The sequence below is a fragment of the Haemaphysalis longicornis genome, unplaced genomic scaffold (assembly GCF_048455015.1).
Source record: "Haemaphysalis longicornis isolate Haplotype H1 unplaced genomic scaffold, Haemaphysalis longicornis Haplotype H1 scaffold_1, whole genome shotgun sequence".
Classification (NCBI taxonomy): domain Eukaryota; kingdom Metazoa; phylum Arthropoda; class Arachnida; order Ixodida; family Ixodidae; genus Haemaphysalis; species Haemaphysalis longicornis.
The window spans coordinates 166315165-166335202 of record NW_027526203.1 but is presented as its reverse complement, the minus strand read 5'-3'; the positions used below and the strand labels follow the sequence as shown (position 1 = coordinate 166335202).

At 47.6% G+C, this 20038-nt stretch overlaps 1 protein-coding gene and 1 non-coding gene across 3 annotated transcripts in view; both read right to left on the bottom strand.

Moving 5' to 3' along the window:
• Positions 1-20038, bottom strand: part of LOC144138996 (lysosomal aspartic protease-like) — a 44892-nt gene that overhangs the window by 2612 nt on the left and 22242 nt on the right. The window contains exons 5-6 of one of the 2 annotated variants that reach the window (XM_077671501.1): positions 17002-17303; positions 12185-12326 (exon numbers count right to left, since the gene is read on the bottom strand). In XM_077671501.1, coding sequence (XP_077527627.1) covers positions 12185-12326; positions 17002-17303 — 444 coding nt within the window. Of the gene's footprint in view, positions 1-12184; positions 12327-13135; positions 13392-17001; positions 17304-20038 lie in introns of those variants that run through there. The other variant, XM_077671505.1, reaches the window with a different exon arrangement.
• Positions 938-1010, bottom strand: Trnas-gcu (transfer RNA serine (anticodon GCU)). The gene has a single exon. It is a non-coding gene; the product is annotated as a tRNA-Ser (tRNA).

Below are 20038 nucleotides of genomic sequence, written 5' to 3'. Positions count from 1 at the left end.
GGCAAGAACACCAAGGTGCCAAGGATACACTTATACAATGCATGCTTCGCCCCTCCCCAGGTTTCACGTTAGTGGAGATGGCCCGGTTTCTTTCGTGACTTAAACTGCAAAACTTTCTCTGGCACTTCGCTATTCATTCAGGTGTTTGAACGGGTTCGGGAACCGGTTCAAGCTTCTGAACCGGTTCTGAACCGGTTCGGTGCGTGCTTTTGTCGAACCGGAAGTGAACCGGAATGAAAGGAATTTACCTAATCCCGAGCCGCAACCGAACCCGTATTTTAGGAGCGAAGCACCTTAAAGGCTCGGGCTGTCGGCGTCTCATGTCGTCGTTGTCGTTCGTCGTCGTATTCTTATGGGGTCACGGTGCTAAAACACCGGGACACACGTTTTCCAACTCCTCGCACTAGAATGTAACGCGTACTAAAAACAAACAAACCGGGACACACTTTTTCCAACGCCTCGCGCTAGAACGTTTCATCTATATGGGCAAAAACGCGTACTCGTTCGAGCTTGCTTGCTTGCTACGATTTCACTCCGAACTCGCTTTAACTTTAAAATTTGGAGTTCTCCGTTTCGAATTTCATTTTTACTCCGTCCTCGTAATTGGCATCTATCGTATATCACGCGCCCCATGTGGCAAGAGAGACTTACAATCTTTGAATACATGTATGCACTGCGGGCTTCGCCCCTCCTCAAGTTTCACGTTAGTGGAGATGGCCAGATTTTTGCCCGGTTAGGCACACAAATATATATATATATATATATATATATATATATATATATATATATATATATATATATATATATATATATATATATATATAGACAGAATAAGGGTTGGCAGTCAAGAAAACCTCGGAACCCAAAGGGGGAATGCGGTAGGTCATAGAAACAGATGAAGAATTTTTTGAGTTAGAAAGAAAGTGGTGAAAAAATGCCCGCCGGGTGGGATCCGAACCCACGACCTCCAGAATAGCGGTCTGGTGCGATGACCACTACGCTACCGGCGGGGCAGTTTCCCCGCCCCTTTCTCGGGTATTTATGTTAAGGTATTTTTTGTTTCCTGCACTTTGGGGTGGTAGCCAGCGCCACTCGGACTACTCGGGGTGACAGAGACCTTATATATATATATATATATATATATATATATATATATATATATATATATATATATATATATATATATATATATATATATATATAGTAAAAGAGAAGACTAAAGGGTAACGAACGAACATGTATTAACGTTTCGGCTTGGGGCAAGCCTTCGTCAGAATAAAATACAGAAGGCAAGTAGACTGCCTTATAAAGCAGCACAAGCCAATCACGGTAAACATGGTGACACGTGTTGTGTCGGGCAGGACGACAACAGTTCATGAACGTTTGATTAACATTTGACTTCAGATCAAGGCTAACAGGATTTCTAAATGCCCGGTCACTTACACTGGCAAGGAACAATGACAGGTGTACAAAAAATGCAGATACAGTAACGGGAAATGGGTCTGGGAAAAGGGCAGTGGATGAAAAACAAACGTTCTAATGAACAGCAGAGTCAACATAAAATATATACAATGCAGAGCGGCAAAATTGCCAGCCCCAGGATTGCGTGCTTTCAAGCCCCCAGTCACGTGTCTCGAAACCGAGCCCGTGAAGTGCCCCATCCCATGTTATGCCTCCCAGGTTGCCCACGCACCACCAACCCACCACCTGGTCACGCTGAAGAACCGGTGTCAGCCAACGAGTCTTCCCCCAATGGAGGGATAGTCCACCCACAGGAACGACTGCGTTCGAGCCCCCAATCTGTACCAGCCCACCCAGGAACCCATCATCCGACACGTGCCAGCCACTCGGACTCATCTGCAGCCGCCCCGGCTTCACCTACGCATCCGACTGGCAACCCGGCAGAACCATCGTCTGACCGTGGTTCGAGCCTTCAAGGATGTGCGACTCCCCCCGGTCTACCCACTTCCAGCGCTCCCTCCGTCACTTCTAGCGCCACCGAGGCCCCCAGATACCAACTCCGCAAGTACGCCGACGTCGCCAAACCTTCGTTGCAAAAGTGACTACCCAGGCCAGCATCAAACGGTGCTGTTTCCCGGCAAGTTTCTAAAACATTTCTCAATTTAAGAAAAATTGCCGACAAACGCATTCGTTCCCAGATGCATGACTCCTCCCTCAAAAGTTACGTCAGAGCATCTAAAGCTCCTAAGGGCCTACAAATTATGTTAAAGCCAGCTACGTCGAAAATGTCCGCCCATCATAGGTGGGAGAGTGTTTTAAAAAATGCTTTACTTGAACTCGCACGAATTCTTATTGATCACTATGAGTCTTCCGAAAAATCGCTCCGCAACACTGAAAAACAGATGAAGATGTCATCCGAACTGTCCTCACGCGAAATAGGCCTATTACAGGAATACGAACATAAAAAGAGTAATGAAATCGGTTTAGTAAAATCTAAGAAATTTCGCCGTGATGGAATTGTACAGCCCGATACGGTTCAACAGCGGTTAGATGTTGGAGTCAGCAAAGAATACGAGCCAACACTGCAGTCCGCTAGTCCTGAAAATTCTTGCATTGTAAATTTGTCCTGCGCTACCCTCTCTCCTGCTGAATTGAGTCTGTTATCTCGTGGCTTAAGTTTTTCACCGGCAACCGGTGGTTTTAACGAATTTTCCCTCTTTAAAGACCTGGATAACTTTTGCCGCAATTTACGACTTCAAGAGAATTTCCACAATCGCCCCAGCCCTAATGAGACGCATGACCCTTTACCCTCTCATAAGCATTGGACCCCCCCCCCCCCCCCGACACAGCGTGACAAGTGTCTAGACATGTATATATCTGCCGTCACGCGGGACATTCTTGACGCCTACAAAAAACAGGCCCCATATCGTAAGAATCTTTCGGCGGATGAAAGCAACGCGCTCAAGTTGTTAGCGACACATCCTGAAATCATCATTAAGACAGCAGACAAAGGAGGCGCAATAGTTGTCATGAATAAAACTGACTATATAAATGAAGCCTTGCGACAATTAACCGACAGTTCTTTTTATAAACGTGTCGATGCCGATCCCACAGGAGAATTTAATGCCACTATCAAGGACACCCTACAAACTTTGGTACAGGCTAATAAGGTAGCACCAGACGCAATAAAATCCCTTGTTCCACTCAGTCCGGTAGCAGGTAGATTCTATCTGCTGCCAAAAATACATAAAAAAGATAATCTAGGTCGTCCCATCGTATCCGGGATTGGCACAGTGACAGAAAAACTATCCCTTTATGTAGACTCGCTCATAAACAATATCCCACCTAGGTTCCCTTCATTTGTAAAAGACACAAACCATTTTTTAAACGATATCATGGAACTCTGCATTCCGCCCAGTTCGCTGCTCGTGACTTTGGACGCAGCCTCATTGTACACTAACATACCTCACGGCGATGGCATACGAGCTGTCGTTGAAACTTATGAAGCCTTCTGCGAATCATGTCCGGTTGATGGTGACACACTGGCAACGTTGTTAAAACTGATTCTCGAACTAAATAACGTTGAATTCGATAGTGCGCACTATATTCAGATAAACGGTACTTCAATGGGAACGAGGGTGGGACCAAGCTATGCTAATATTTTCATGTGTTCTCTCGAAACAGCATACCTGGATAACTGCGCTCTTAAGCCCTTCTATTACAAACGCTTCATAGACGACGTTTTTCTAATTTGGCAACATGGCGAACATGACCTTTTCTCCTTCATTTCTGGTTTTAACAACTGCCACCCCCGTATCTCCTTTTCGCACCACTACTCGGCTGAAGTAATCAACTTTCTTGACGTCACAGTGACCGTTAAGGATGCAAAACTAACTACAAATCTTTATAGAAAGCCCACAGACCGCCATCAGTACCTCCACTTCGAAAGCAGTCACGCGTAAAACATAATAAAACTAGTATACCTTTCAGCCAAGCGGTTCGTTTTAAAAGGATATGCTCGCAAGAATCCGACTTCAATCAAAATTGCGCAGTACTCCGTGCCGCCCTGACTAGACAAAAATACCCCACGCAGATTATTGACGAAGCAGTGACACGAGCAAGCATGCTTGATCGCAACGCACTTTTACTCCCGACGACACAGCCTCGCACTCAGCAAACCACTAATCTGGTACTCAGTTATTCATCCTCAGCCCCTAAAGTAACATCAATTCTTAAGAAGCATAACATACTTATGCAAAGCCAGAGGCTCCAACGAAATTTTCAAGATCCGCCTCGCGTAGTCTATCGACGATCAGCGAACCTACGGGATTCACTAACTTCGTCTAAGACAACTCGCCAATCTATCTTGCATTGGCTGCCAACCCTGCCAAAAACCGCGATGTCAAATTTGTCCCGAAATGACGACAACTGCCACAGCCAGCAGTACAGCTTCCAATTTCACACTAAACATAAAAGGCAATTTCATTTGCGAAACCGAAAACGTGATTTATCTTCTCGAGTGTACCGAATGCCGGCTTCAGTATATTGGCCAGACCCGCAAGTCTTTTCGACTTCGTTTTAATAATCACAAGTCGCATATTAAGACCCTCCCGAACCTGCCGTTGTCCCAACATGTCAACGTAGTTGGTCATTCATTTAACAAAATAAAAGCAACAATCCTTGAATCTGGTTTCCGCTCACATCATGATAGAGAAGTCAGGGAATCGTATCTCATTCACAAATTCAAATCTATGAAATCGGGTTTAAATGAAAGCGTTGGCGTGCTGGCTTTCTTGTCGCACTGATCGCGTCTGTGTAACCTTTTTACTGCTGTTTACGTAGATATATTTGTGTTTGCATTGGCCCGCGTGTATGTGGGTGTGCAGGTGCCCCAAATAAGCATTTTTTACAATTTTTTCCTTGTTAGCTTCGGCATTAGTCTCACAAGTGATGCTATCTATACTGTATTCCTTACGACCGGCTGACTGTTCAGATGTTACTGTTTTATCTTTTTTTGCCGCTCTGCATTGTATATATTTTATGCTGACTCTGCTGTTCAGTAGAACGTTTGTTTTTCATCTACTGCCCTTTTCCCAAACCCATTTCCCGTTACTCTATCTACATTTTTTGTACACCTGTCATTGTTTCTTACCGGGCATTTAGAAATCCTGTTAGCCTTGATCTGAAGTCAAATGTTAATCAAACGTTCATGAACTGTTGTCGTCCTGCCCGACACAACACGTGTCACCATGTTTACCGTGATTGGCTTGTGCTGCTTTATAAGGCAGGCTACTTGCCTTCTGTATTTTATTCTGACGAAGGCTTGCCCCAAGCCGAAACGTTAATACATGTTCATTCGTTACCCTTTAGTCTTCTCTTTTACTGTACATTTCTACCGGCCCCATTGTACTTTAACACTAATGGGCAGTTGTTCCGCTGTAGGACCTTTCTGTATGTCGTGGCCAATCGCGGTCAGTTGGTAGGGCCAATCTCTCATCTGTGCATACCCATTCTAATCATCATCTGTACACAATCATCCTCTAGAGTGGCTTGTTCTGTCTAGTAACCGACGGGCTGATTAAAACAAAGACCACTGTTACTGCTGCCGACTTGCTTCGTAGGTCTCGTAGGTCAAGTGGTCGAGGGCTGCGAGGGTGGCATGTAGCTCAGCGTCTATAATAGAATTAGTGGATGTTTGTCGAGGGCGAGCGCCGTCTAAACTAGGCAAACCTAAACATCGCCAAGCCAGTCGCATGCGCCTAGCAGACAGGCTCGCGCCTGTGTAAATGTCTTGTCTATCAGGGAGTTTAGCTACCAGAGTGCGAGAGTAGCCCGCTGGGAGTGGTTCCTTGTTCACTGGAGCTCATATGACGTCATCGCCGCCTGCTCCCTGTCGACCAGAGCAAGCTGTGTCACCAGTGAGGAGCTGTACATCAAAATATCTGATAGAGTACCTGCAACACACAGGTCTAGACCAGTCGCTGTAAATAACTCGCCGTATCTGTACGCATCAACTTCTTGAACATCATCGCCATCATCTTCATCCCGTCATCAACTGGCGTAGCAAGTTAGGCATTTTAGCCCAGCTAACATCGCCAGACTTCATTAAAGATCGCTCTCTCTCTCTCTCTCAAAATATACTAATTTCTCTCTGAAATAGGGGGTGGGAGAAGGGGGAGGGGTGGATTTTCTGAGCTGAAGTCGCACTCCCCAATCCCAAATGTGGCGGAGTGATGCTAGTTTTTTACAAAATTTGCATTCGACAGAGTATTGCTCCGGGAACATGAGGTGTAGCCTTGTTTGGTGGGGGAAGGATCCAGATTGAAGCTTCCTGGGCCAAAAGATAAGCAGCAGTCTCTCGCCTTCTTCAGTTTGGCCTTGGAAACCTTTACAGCGAAGCTGTTCACGTGTGACCCCTGTGTCCACGCCCCGCATGCCTTCACAGCGGCGCTTAGGGGGTGTGAATTTCACGCGCTCAAGATACCAAATTGGACGCCTCACGACCCGATGCGACCTGACTGCGGTCCTCCACTGTCTAGCAATTTGGGTTGGTGTGTTACACAGACAGTAAGATGCCTACGTCGCGGTAGGCCAACAGACAGCCGCGTGTTTGTCCGTTAGGATAAAACCCTTGTACAGTAGACTCGGGATACTTCAAACTCGAAGGGACCCCAGAATTTTGCTTAAATTATCTGAAATTTGAATTGTCAGTTCTCCCAAATATGACCTAAAACAAAGAATTTCACCGCTCGGAAGGCCAGTTTGAGACAATACGGAGCTTCGGAGCGGGCGTTACATTCACTGCATGATGCCGCCCACCGGTGAGCCTGGATCCACTACGCCGCTAGTCATCATTTCCCGCCATCGTGATACGGGTGATTTTTCTGGCACTGATAACGTCGACGCTGATGAATGGCTCATCATGTATGAACGCGTCAGTGGCCACAACCGGTGGTACGAAAGAGTAATGATGGCGAATGTCCTATTCCATCTCAAAGGGAAGGTCACGTCACCCGTTATTGCCGGCAATGCTGGACGTCCCCGCCCTACTCCAGGTTTCCGGGCACCACCTACCTTGACGATAGGCCTAATCAATTCCCGCTTGGCACCAAACAACCAGTACGTTACCGACAGCCCCCGAAGCAACCGCTCTAGCCGCTCCCCATCCCCACAACGTCACCAGTCTGGTTCACCGCAGCCTCGTCGCCCTTCGCCGCCGGCTTCTTACGCACGAACTTCTAAGGGAAACTAGCCGATGCAGCTCCCGGAGGTGATGATGCATGTCCGACCCGACCTGAAAATCCATTGTTTACTAAGACAACGAGATTTGCTTGACGTTGATGTTGACGGTGTTCGCGTGGACGCTCTTATAGATACTGGTGCCAATATCTCGGTCATGAGCTCAAGTCTTCGCCGCATAAGGTTCTGACGCCTGCTCCATCTCCTGTAGTAAGAGTCGCCGACGGGCGTACGCCCACCGTTGAAGGGCTGTGCACCGCTCGGGTTGGTGTTGGCGAGCAGCAAATTCCTGTCGTGTTCACTGTCTTGGACGCATGCCCGCATGACATTATTCTCGGACTTGACTTTCTTACGGACAATGCCGCGCTCATTGGCAGTGCCACCGCTATTCTTCGTCTTGACCTGCCGACCGGTCTTGTTGACGACTCCACGTGCCCAACCGCCTCTGCTCCACAGAACATGTTCGCTTGCTTCCTTTGTCACCATGGCCACCAGTTCCGCACGCGCGACTACATCGTTTCACCTGTTACGACGTCCTCCTGCGCACCACGTGGCTCTTCTTACACTGTTCGATAAAAAAGCCCTGCGAATATCACATATGTACTGATGTTATGCCTCAGATACGCGTAACGTTTTGTTTGGCTCAGCGATGTTGACAACTATGAACATTGCCGCCGGATTGGATGCTTAGACATGGCTGTGGGTATATAAGCGTACCGTTCAAACTCTGCAATAACTTTGGCCGAACGGCTGAATCGAAGGACAGACAGACAGACAGACAGACAGACAGACAGACAGACAGACAGACAGACAGACAGACAGACAGACAGACAGACAGACAGACAGACAGACAGACAGACAGACAGACAGACAGACAGACAGACAGACAGACAGACAGACAGACAGACAGAACGAAATTCCTGTGTTCGAGAAGCTCAAGAGAAACATTCGTCTTTAAAAAAATGCGCGCCAATCCACCTTGTGAAGGGGGTGGGAAAGCGACGCTGTAAACGGCACTCACAACGATTACCCATGCAACGTTACTTGCGTTCACAGACATGGCTCTACAAAGAGTGGAACCAGGGAAAAGTGCAAAAGCACATAACCACATCCCTTATTTCTCCAAAGACATATTCTTTGCTAATGTTAAATCAATGCACGATTCATCTACGGTGGTTGCTGAGTTGTATTGGTGAAGCTCATGAGTCGGAACTCTTTTTAAATAAAATTAAAGCTCAAACTCGGTGTTAGACGATCTCATTTCTCCGTCTCTGCCACCGCCTACGGATACGACGATATCGGCGGCAGATACAAAGGAGAAGTGAGATGCCATGCGTTGCTGTGAGCTTCCTTTATTTATATAACTCCTAGCGCATGCTCAAGGCGCGCACACGGCCGCTACACGTGTCGTGCGTGGAGCGCACAGGGGCGCGAGAGGTCACGTCACGCTATCACTTGGTATTCAGCGAAAACCCAGAGGGTAAACCCGCAGATTAGCTTGGTGAGTGCACCGTCTGTTTCCCACGTCTCCGGGTGGACTCGTAGCTCAATCGTTAATAGAACGGGCTCTCGCTCCGTTTCTCTATTCATTTCAGGTTCGATTCCTGGTGGCGCAAGTAACTTTTTTTTGTTTGTTCGCGGGAGTACGTTTTTTCTTGACACCAACGGTCGCGGCAGAATCCTCGAGGGGTAGAGGTAAAAAGGTTCGCCTTAAAACGCTTCCTGTGGCCGGAATCGAAACTGGGTCCCTCGCGTTATGAAGCCGGCGTCCATCCGATTGTTCCATTTCGACATGGTCGGAACGGTTTGGAAAACTTAGACGACAACCAAAGAACCCGTCACGAGAAAGCTTCGCGTTCAACGATCCTGGTCGTTTGAAGGAGGGGTGCCTGTTTTTTCTTTGTTTAGTTATGTTTTGGCATTTTCTATTTTCTTGAGGCTTTACATAGGGTTTTTCTCCGCATTTCTTTACCTGGTATGGTGGTTTAGATTTGTTTGTAAAAGCAAAATTAAAAAAATCCAATTCAATGGGCACCATCGTTTGAAAGAACACTGTTACCCTCGGGTATGTACAGACGTTTTGTTTCAAATGTCCCCAAGCTTTCCTTGTGCTAAACAATGTGACACGCATGAACCATGCACCAGCGCAACTTCACGAAGCTGTTTGCCCATATATCTTGTGTTCATGCACACTGCTTTGACAGAACTTTTCTTTGCTACAAAAGGGTACCCGAGAGCTGAAATCGGCTTAAAAAAAAGCGGTTGCGGCTTAGCTAAGCTAACCTTGAATATGCAAAGCGAAAGCTTGGCTTAGTCTGGTTGAGTCTTGGTTTCGCTTGGTTAACCTTTGATGTATCTGTGTTGCCGACCACGGCGCAAAGCCGTTCGGTTCCGTGCAACGCTCACAGGAGGGGGCCCGGCCTCGCTTTCATGCACGGCGAACGCGGCGTTCCTCTTCGCCGGGCGCAGGACGAGTCACGTAGCCCGAGACGACCCAGCAGCGCATGCGTGTGAGGTGGCGGGGTTGGTCAGCTGTCAACCAGCTGAGCGCCCGCAACCGCGGCTGCTGCCGCCGCTAGTTGAGCATAACGACTGAAAACGGGGCTTTGTACGCAGCGCCGAAAGCGGGCATGGCGAATCACGCGATGGGCTTCGAGGGGTGTGTCGCGGGGAGTGTATTTGCGGTGAAAAGGTGAACTTGCGCATCCGCGGCGAAACCGCTGGACGAAAGCAGTACAGTGAGTGACGGCATAACTTTATTGGGCCCGAGACGGGGGTGAGGGAAGAAGCGAAGTCGGAGTCCCCGTCATTCTTCCCCCCTCAGACGGCCGCCAGAGGTCTTTGGGCCCTGGCGGCGTCTTCGGCCATCTGGACGGCCCGGAGTTGAGCGTCCGGGTCTGAACTGAGCAGCACGGCCTCCCACTGTTCCAAGTAAGTGATGTCTAGTGTTTTAAGTGTGGTATTGACTTTAAGGGGGCAGGTCCGTAAAATGTGTTCAAGGTCGGCCCTTGCTGAACATAATTTACACCTTTTTTTCATAGAGTACGGGATAACAATGACTGTACGTGACCAGGTTCGGAAAAGTGTTGTATTCAAGTAGACTCCATGCTACTGACTGCCAATTTACCAAGGTGAAATGAGCTGCGGGATACCTGGCCCTCCCTAATCTATAATGATCAGTTATATCCCTATAGGTCACCATGAGGTCCCTACCCGCGATGGAACGATGTCGTTGGTTTTTCTGGGCAGCCTCGGAAGCTCAGACCTCGAGCTGCCTCGTGAGCGCTTTCGTTCCCCGGAAGTGCAGAGCGCGCCAGTGTCCATATAATTCGGACCCCTGGGAGTTTTAATTGTTTGAATTCACTAAAGATTCCGTGGGCGTCGGTTGAGATCATTCCCTTTGCGAAGTTTATGATCGCAGATTTGGAATCGCTTACTATGAATTTTGCTCTTGTAGAAAAAAAGAGCTAAGGCAATGGCTGCCTCTTCTCCTTTTTTGCAATTCGGATTTTTGTGGCGAGCAGCTAAGGCCCTTGGGGGTCACATATCCCACTACAACGTCTATCGCCTGTCGTAGTTTTTCTTCAATTTCTCCTTCACTGCCACCGGCGACCCACAGTGTGACGTCTTCAGCATATATGCTGTGGTGCAGTCCCTTTATGTTGTTTAGCTGCTGTGGCAGATTAATCATGGCGACATTAAACAGAAAGGGAGAGAGAACGGATCCTTTCGGTGTCCCTCTGCTACCAATTTGCATCTCGCCAGATTCTAATCCTCCAATACGTAGTTGGGCATTGCACCCCGAGAGAAAATCTTTGACAGAGTCATACACTTTTCGTCCTACCTTTGCTGTGACATCACGCAATGCAAGTACGACGATCTTCTGGATCGCGGAGTGCTACAGCGTACATCACATTTTTGAATAAATGGTACACACGTTGCTATAATTCACCGATTTTGTTATGGTGGCAGCATGGATGGGTCACTCGAGTGCCCTGAGGTGAATGTGAACCACGGGAACATCTTGGAGAGCAGCTACAGTAGTAGTAGTAGTAGTAGTAGTAGTAGTAGTAGTAGTAGTAGTAGTAGTAGTAGTAGAGCGTTGGTGGTGGTGGCGGTGGTGGTGGTAGTATTAGTGATAGTAGTAATTTTTATTTGATTGTAGGGTTTAACGCGCCGACGCAACGAAGGCGGTAAGGCGCGCCGTAATGGCGGGCTCCGGATTAATTTTGACCACCTGGGGATCTTTAACGTGCGCAGAAATCTCGTACACACGGGAGTTTTTTTTCGCCTCCATCAGAAAAGCGGCCGCCGCGGCCTGGAATCGAACCCGCGTCCTCGTGCTCAGCATCGCAACGCCTTAGCTACTGAGCCACCACGGCGGGTATTAGTTATAGTAGTAGTTGTAGTAGTAGTAATAGTGGCAGTAGTAGTAAGGAGTAGTAGTAATAGTAGTAAGCAGTAGAAGGGATAGTAGTAGTAGTTTCAATAAATAATGGGAGATGCCCGTTCCACGTGGGCCTTGTGTAATAACCAAACATCACCGCATATATTCTCCTGCCCTCGATTCTGCCTGTGGACCGGGGAATAGCGATAAACAGCAGTCATAACGCCTGCAGTCTTAATAAGATGTCTGTAGTTCTACTTTGTCACAATGCACGTAAATGACCAATCGCTGCTCTCGGGGGAGCCAATAGGACGAACAATGAGAGCAGTGATGCGATTAGGCTAAAGAAATAGGATCTTAAGCGTGACATCACGCAATGCAAAACGTTCTGTAGAGTCACAGAGCAGAATTTTTTGGTGTGCTGGGCCTCGTATTTGGACTATGGGCCTACTTTCACCACCGGATCACTTTGATTGCTCATTCAGCAGCGTTGTGGCGAAGCAGAGCCACGGATATTTTTAAGTGTTTCTGCTGCTTACTCTAGAGCCCGAACCAGGGCGGCGGCTGCACGACAAGGGGGCAATACGTGAAAAGTACCATTCTCGATGCAAGGGGCACGGCCCCAAGCAGCCTGATGATACGGTGTACGTCCACCGTAGGCCCGGTGATGGCCGTAGTGCCCGTGTCCACAATGGCTTCGCAACCACTCTGGCAGAATTCTTCGTTGCCAAGCTTGATGCTGCATAAGGGGCAGGAAACACAAGGGAAATAAAAATTCCCGGAAATTTTGCTGCCTGTTGCTGTGATTTAGAAAATAAGTGAGGGGAGTGTGGCATACCAAGTTTTGTGCTGTGTAGTTATTAGCAGGTAATAACGTGATTAACATATTGGTTCCTTATTTATTTTTAATGAGGGCGGAAACGAAACAACATAATGGCAGGCAGCAGGAAAGCAAGGACACTCCACAAAACGGAGCGTGTGAGTCAGCAGAGAACAGGTTCATGACATCGCACCTCTGCTGGGCGCAGTCATATGCACATTTTGAACGGAATTAGTGCGCGACATAGTACGCCGTCCGCGAATTATTATTGCATATACGCATTGGCAAGAAACGGTTTTTATTCAACTCCGTACAAATATTGGTCTAGCGAGGTTGAGCACGTGATGGCAGAATCCCAACAATTCAATCATCCAAATGTACTGACGATGATACCACTTGTCCAAAACCTCACTCCTCCTTTTATTTTGAGATAAGTAATCGCAGCACATCATGCTCTCAAAAACGCAATGCCATGTCACCCACCCCTCCCCATCTCACATAAAAACCTATTGTGGTGAGAAATGACAATCCCCTTGCTCAAGGAGGGACAAAGACGTAATGAACTGATGAGGGATGCAGTTAATTTCTTTTTTTTTCGGTTGACGTAGACGACGACAACGTCAACGGACACAAAAAATCCCGACTAAAGCGACACTAACGGCTCTGCCGTAATGACTTACGTGGACCATCGTTATCACCAGTAAGTACTTTTCAGTTGCTTGACGAAGATCTCTCTCATTCCGTCAGTATCCAAATCTTATCCATGAGCCAACTCGTTGTTTTTTTTTTCTTCCGAATCTAATTTGTATCACTGTTTTAAAAGCTGCTACTGTAAAATCCCATAATTTGACTCTGCCTATTGTTCCCGAAACGGGAAATATGGACATATTTCCTACTAACCATGGGGATGTGAACTTTTGGTTGTGACCTTCATCGGGGTTGCAAACTACTTGGGCACCCTTACATTTCGCGACACAGTAATATCTGGAAAATTGGAAAAAATTATGGCGCGCGAATACAAAAGATTTTCTGTCGTATAAGTAAACATGGACATTTTTGCTTTGAGCGTGTAAACCCTGCAGGGGCGTGAAACAAGTGAAATAGGACCTCAAAAAATGTTGAAAATATCTTCATTGGAAAGGGCATTCCCTGACGTTTCTAGAAATACGCTATTCAAAAATATACGGTATTCATTCACTTGAACTGATATAAAATTTCAGGTTGACCAGCTGTTCTGAAATCCTCGGCCGACCGAAATCAGACGGCACGCTGAATGTTTGGCTTCGGCAATATCGTTCATACGAAAACGCCCCCACAAGAACATCTGTGTTGTCTCTAGAGACTTTGGCAACGCGGCAATGAGGCTGCACTGGAGTTTTGGCAAGTGCGCATTTCACTTCCCATCATTCCTCGCAGAGCCCCCTGTCATGGTCCGGACTAGGAGCTAAGATACAAGCATTAAACACATCCACCCTCCACCCAAACACCTCCACACCACCACCCCTTCAAGGTACCTTAGGGCCTTCCCTCTAGCGCAAAGGTGTTCATGGTGAAAGCACGAACGAGCTTGACTGTCGCCAAGGGCGTGGTCACAAGGTGGAACTCCGACACTCAACGCCATAGAGGGGCCACCAATTTAGCTGCAAACACCCGAGCATTGGGCCAGCGTAATTAAAAAAAAGAACTTAGAGGCGCCAGCGGCAGATATCACCGCCGTCTTGGTGATCAAGCGGTGGGAAGGATGCGCCCTATAATAGAACAACACTTTAAACCGGACTTTGTTCACCGACATACGCATGCTCAGGCCTGTCACCGTATTCTGAGCCAGCGCGACCACATCTACAAACGCCTGAGAAGAAAGAGATAGACGAGTGCTACTTATGTGCGTTCGTCATGCGCGATACCTCGATTAGCACTGGACCTTATTGGCAAAATACTTGCAGGTGAACACAACTTGAAATTCAGGACCTTTGATGTCTTGAGTATTTCACCGTTTGTTCTGCTTGACGTGGGTCGTCTCCTTTGTTGACAGGCATGGACTTCTCAGAATGCGCTATTTCTTTCCTTTCTTTTGTCTCCTGACCATTATATGATGTCCCATCATATCTTTGTATGCATTCGTGCCGTACTTCAGAGAGCGATCCTGGCGATGCGAAAGTACCTGATATGCTGCGGGTTGATCTTTTCCACTCAGAAGTGTGCAGCGATTGCGTTCATTCGGCGTGACGTCTCACGATATACGCTCAGTGTAGAAGGTATGCAGATACCATATGTCAAATGCCACAAATTTCTCGGCGTCTTCTTTGACCACTCAATGTCTTGGACTCAATGTCTTGGACAATGTCTTGGTTTCAATATTCGGCAGTTGAAAGAAAGGCTTTTGTCTTTTGTGCGCGTTTTGCGCATGCTGAGTGGACAATCTTGGGGATGCTCCGTGTCCTCTCTTCTTGGACTCTATCAAGCACTCTTTCTCGGCCTTTTACGCTACAGCCTGCCGGCCCTGGATCAACTGTCACAAATTTGAAGGTCATAGATTCAGTGCTGGCGAGAGCTCTACGCGCGTGCCTGGGTCTTCCCAAATGTACGTCGACAATTGGAACACTGCGGGAAGCTCGGTGCCTCTCTGCGTCAGTGCTTCAATATGAAGAGCGCCTTCGAACGTCTCTACGCCACGTCACTCGGTGCCATGCGCATCATCTGGCAGCCATCACTGCATCGCATGTAAAAGACTTGCTTCCAGCGAATTTCCGGCGACCTGTGAAGCCAGCATTGCCACTGTGGATACTTGCATCATGGAATATAATAACGACAATTCCCGGAATAAGCAAAAGGTCGTCCATGCCCGCACCTGCACTGAAGTTTTTCACACTTGAGTATTTATTTACCGCGTACGCAAGCCACACCCACGTTTATGCGGATGGCTCAGTGACCGCAGAATCATCTGCCATTGGCGTGTGGATTCCGTCGGTCCAGTGCACAATCAGGAAAAAACTGAGCCATAAAACATCATCCGCTGCTACTGAGCTAGCGGCTGTAAGGGCTGCCCTTCATTCCAATGGTGCACAGCAAGCTCGACGATGGGTGATCTTCTTAGACTCACGGGGTGCTTTGCAAGCTCTGAGAAGGCTGTCCAACCACTGCAGTCAGCTTGTGTGTGGAATCAGTGAAATCCACACAGCGGTAGTGCGCGCGGGCCATCACATCGTGCTTCAATGGCTTCCTGGTCATTCGGGAATAGAAGGAAATATAATATCTGATGCAGCCGCCAGCGCTGGCCACTCTCTGCGTAACACGACACAGCTTCCTTTCTCTCGAGAGGATGGTTGTGCCCTTATCTATCGAACTGGTTGGAGACAGCAAATGTTGAAGTGGCAGCACCCTCACAGCGGATATCCACCTCTACATGGAATTGACCCTTTCTGTAAATTCCGTGTTCCACCCGACCTAAGCAAAGCGTCTGAAGGTGTACTGCATCGTTTGCGTCTCAACGTGGCTTACACCGGAAGCTTCAAGTTCAAAATAGGGTGGGAGGATTCACCACTGTGCCCCACGTGCGCTGTGCGCGAGACTACCGAGCACTTGTTTTGTATATGCCCGCGATTTTCCGCTGTGCGAGTTACAGCGGCGAGCTGCCTGTCTCGTGTTCGACGTGGAGCAAGCCTTCAGTTGTGTCACTTTCTTGGACCCTGGGACAACAACAATGACTCATATTTAGGGACAAACATTCTTCTGCGTTTTTTGCGAGATTCAGGACTAGACAAAACTTTGTAATTCTTCCATTGTGCGCATGGCTACGTCTGTACGCGTTTGCGTCGTCATGTACGCTTTGACTCTTTTTTTTTTGTTAGGCGCTCTGCGCTTCCTGGGCTCCATTCGCTCAATTTTTTTTCTTTTCCTTAACTTTATTTCGAGTTTTTTCCTTGCACTACATTCCGTGCCATTTTTATTTACCTTTGTTTTCTCTCTATTGCTGCTTTCCCGATCTCTCACATTCACTTCACTGCATTGTAATCATCCCCATCTGGCGTAGCAAGCCCTGCCGCTAGCAGAGCTGACCTCTCCAGCCAACATTAAAGAGTTCTCTCTTCTCTCTTCTCTCTCTCTTCTACCGCACACTACTTGAAAAATACCACTGGACATGCTTTTATGTCTGCCAGTCGAAAGAATTTGCTGTGATTGCCGGAAGAAATACTATCATATAATGCTTGTTACGTATTTTTATTATATATGCAACGGGGATTGAAGTTTCGCATTTATAGAATGATCCCTTGAGCTGCCAGCTAGCCTGTCTAACACATAAGTGTCAGCGATAGCCATTCATGATATCGTTCTTTATCTGAACATCTTTCCGACAATGGTTGTGTCTACACAAACACAAAATTGACGTAAGGAATGCATAGCTTACGCCAGCACGTTCGGTGTACTTGAAGCTAGAATTATTTTTCGCCGAAATGGAAGCACACGGAATACCTAAAAACGCTAGCTGGTGATAAAGTGACGAGGTATCCCCAACATAACTCCTGAACAGGGCACAAGGGACATTTCCAAAAGCCTTTGTGATTTTAGCAAACATGACGGACACAGTCTAGCGTACCTTTCAGCCGTGAGTTGCCAGTAGCCTCTCTCGGACACGGGCACATAAAAGAGCTCCCCAGTGTAGTGGTCGGCGTCGATACCTCCGAAATAGACCTCCCCGCCATCGACGGCGTAAGGTTTTCCCGTCGCTCCAGCCCCGCGCCTGAGGAACACAGAGAAGACGGGGCTGCGAATGACGCCTTGCTCGATCATGCTGTCGAACACTGGAGAGGCGCCCAGTAGGGACATTGACGGGTAAGCCAGGCCCAGGATGCCGTCGAACTTCGCCGTAGCGAACGCTGTTCCAGGCCTGCTGTCAACCTGCACCGGGCAGGGCGAGGGCAGCAGTGTCAATGAAATCACGCAGGGAATCATTGTAGTCATGGTGAAATATTTATGCTCGTGTAAAAAACCAAGCGACATCAGATACATTTGTCCATACATCGTTAAACAGGGGTGTGATGTGTCTTTATAAACTGCAGTGGCGATCATGAGACGATTCGAATACAACAATATTGTGAAGAAAACGACTTCGTTATTACCAGGGATTGCTGTTTTTAAATAAATAATACGCCATGTGTGCGTATCGAAGGAGACCTTTCCTATTAAAAGTGTGTCCAACACCATTCTCAACGCAGAGGCTCGTGGAATATACGTGCATAACGTGCCCAGTTGCTCGAAAGCATCGTTTTCACTTTTAAAGCGAAAGCTTGGTTGGTCGACCGAAAAGCTCTGATAAGATCTCTGGACACACTGCGTGTGCGTGAAGCCGGGCTTTCATTGTGTGAAACGGTTACTTGAAAATCGCGAAAAAGGAATGGTTATAGAAAAGGCAATACAAGCATCGATCATGAAGAGCGTCGATCATAGATGCGTTTATGGATTTTACGGCTCGTCAAGCTGCCTAGAGCACCTTTTTTACCGACAAATCCAACATAAAATTGTGTATATTTAATGGAAATAAAACAATTTCAATTTTAATTTTAACTACAAAGGAGGAGTACAAAAGTATACCTTCATCTATATACCACGAATCGGTATACATTTAGATCGTTCGTAGATGCGTTTACTCCCTGCGCGAAAAATCGTCGCATGGATTCGTTCTTCGATTGCGATCTGGGACTTTGAAGGTTTAACGATTGATCGGACACAATTGCAGCCAAGTTTGGATGCAGTTTTAGCCAAGGTTTTGACTCACTTTTGACGCCGCTTTGATGTCATAAAGCTTTCACGCTTCCATCAACTGCCGTTAGGAAGGAACAGTACAGTTTTTTAAATGAAACAGGAGCGGGAGCTCATCGAACACTGAATGCGATGCCAATAAACGCCGAATTCCGAAGGCTGGGAGGTGGGATTTGGGTTAGCAATTTTTACGACGGCAATTGTTTATGAGACCTTCCTTATCGCTAGACCCTGAGGGCGGCAGCTCCGCCTTGCGAAACCGTGACGTCACAGAAGACGGAGTGGGGTTGAGTATCTCTATCCCACCGCCGCTATGCGACGCCGCCGCGCCACTTATAAGTAATCCGTCTCTTCCCGCCTGCCGCAAAGCTAGTTGGTGTGTGTGTGTGTGTGTGTCTGTGTAGCGAGGGGGGGGGGGGTTGTAAGCTAAGTGTTACTCCATCGGAGCCAACCTGGATGCCAGTGGCTGGCCTTACCGCGTATCAATAATCGCCTCCTGCCCGTCATGTCAAAACAGCCGCTGCACGTGCGATGGCGCGAATAGCTAAGTTTAGCCGGCGCCATAGATGAGGTGTGGTTGCATGATTAAAGCACAGGTCAAAGGAGTTCCACCAAACATGGGAGACAAGAAAGCTCACCGTCGCGAAGAACGCCCTGCAAAGTCACTGCAACTTACTCTGCATCCTATGTCAAATTACAGAGCGAATGCCCGTTGTTTTTTTGAATGACGTTAATTTCACACGGGGTGAGTATAGGTGCTCGTCGCTGCCTCGTGAACGTCGGAATCTTCCCGTGCTTCTAATATTGCACTCCATAAGAACGCGTCTATAGCTTAAGCATTCAGTAAATAATTTTAGAAGCCCACAGATGATGATATTCTATCGCTTCGTGTTGTGCCGACGTGGAGGCAACCGGTGTTAAGTTATCTGTTTCAAAAGTGTTTATCGGCCTTGACGAAGAACAATGTGAAGTTTCGATACAGGTTTGCTGAATTAACGAACAGATATGTAATTTACAATTGCGAACGTAGTGTTCTGACCCCGTTCCCTAATCCGTTGAAAACCGGAGCGCAGTACGTGCATGTAACTCAATTCCATGCCACATGCAAGTAAAACCCCGTATGTCCGAACCATGCGCATCAATGCTTAGATGCACCATTGCGAGGATGAATTGTTTATTTGAAGCTAGAGTTTAGTGTTTTTCATGAGTATATAAAGTCAGTAATACAGGCTTGCGGCTAGACATTTCGCCCAAACCGCGATATGCCTATGCAGGCAACAATCTTAGAGCGCGGCTACAGAAGCAGGTGCTCCTAATTCATACATTCCCGTTGTGTGCCTCATCAAATCATCTGGGAAAGGCGGTACTTTGATGATTTCACACATTCGTTACGTTGCTTGACGCATATGCGGCCCCTCCGCTTTTTGCAGGAAAGCCGCCAGCGGTTTCAGCGGCTTAATACGCGGGCTGCGTGTTCGGCGTCCGCATCTGCTCGGGTCCATGAAACAGCCGTGTAGCAAACGGCTTAAAATTCTTGCGGTCTCCTGGCTGCAATGTGTCGCGTACGCACTGGGCAGGTGCATACGTGGATTGGCGACCGCCGCAGTTGTAGCAAATGAAGGCCTTTCGCACGCGTGCTGTCTACGGCGGAAGTAATTTTCGGGCTTGGAAGTATGGAAGCCACAGGTGAAAATTACGAAAGCCAAGTCTGGTAATAGCCATAAGTTTGTAAAGGACTTCCGCCTGTGGGGGCTGGAATGAAAAGAGACGAGCCAATGGTTTCTCAAAGATAAAGTGGTGGACTGTCACCAAAGGCCTTCTAATACTGTGTCGGGAAAGCAAATACCGGAATTATTTGAGTCGATGCCATCAAA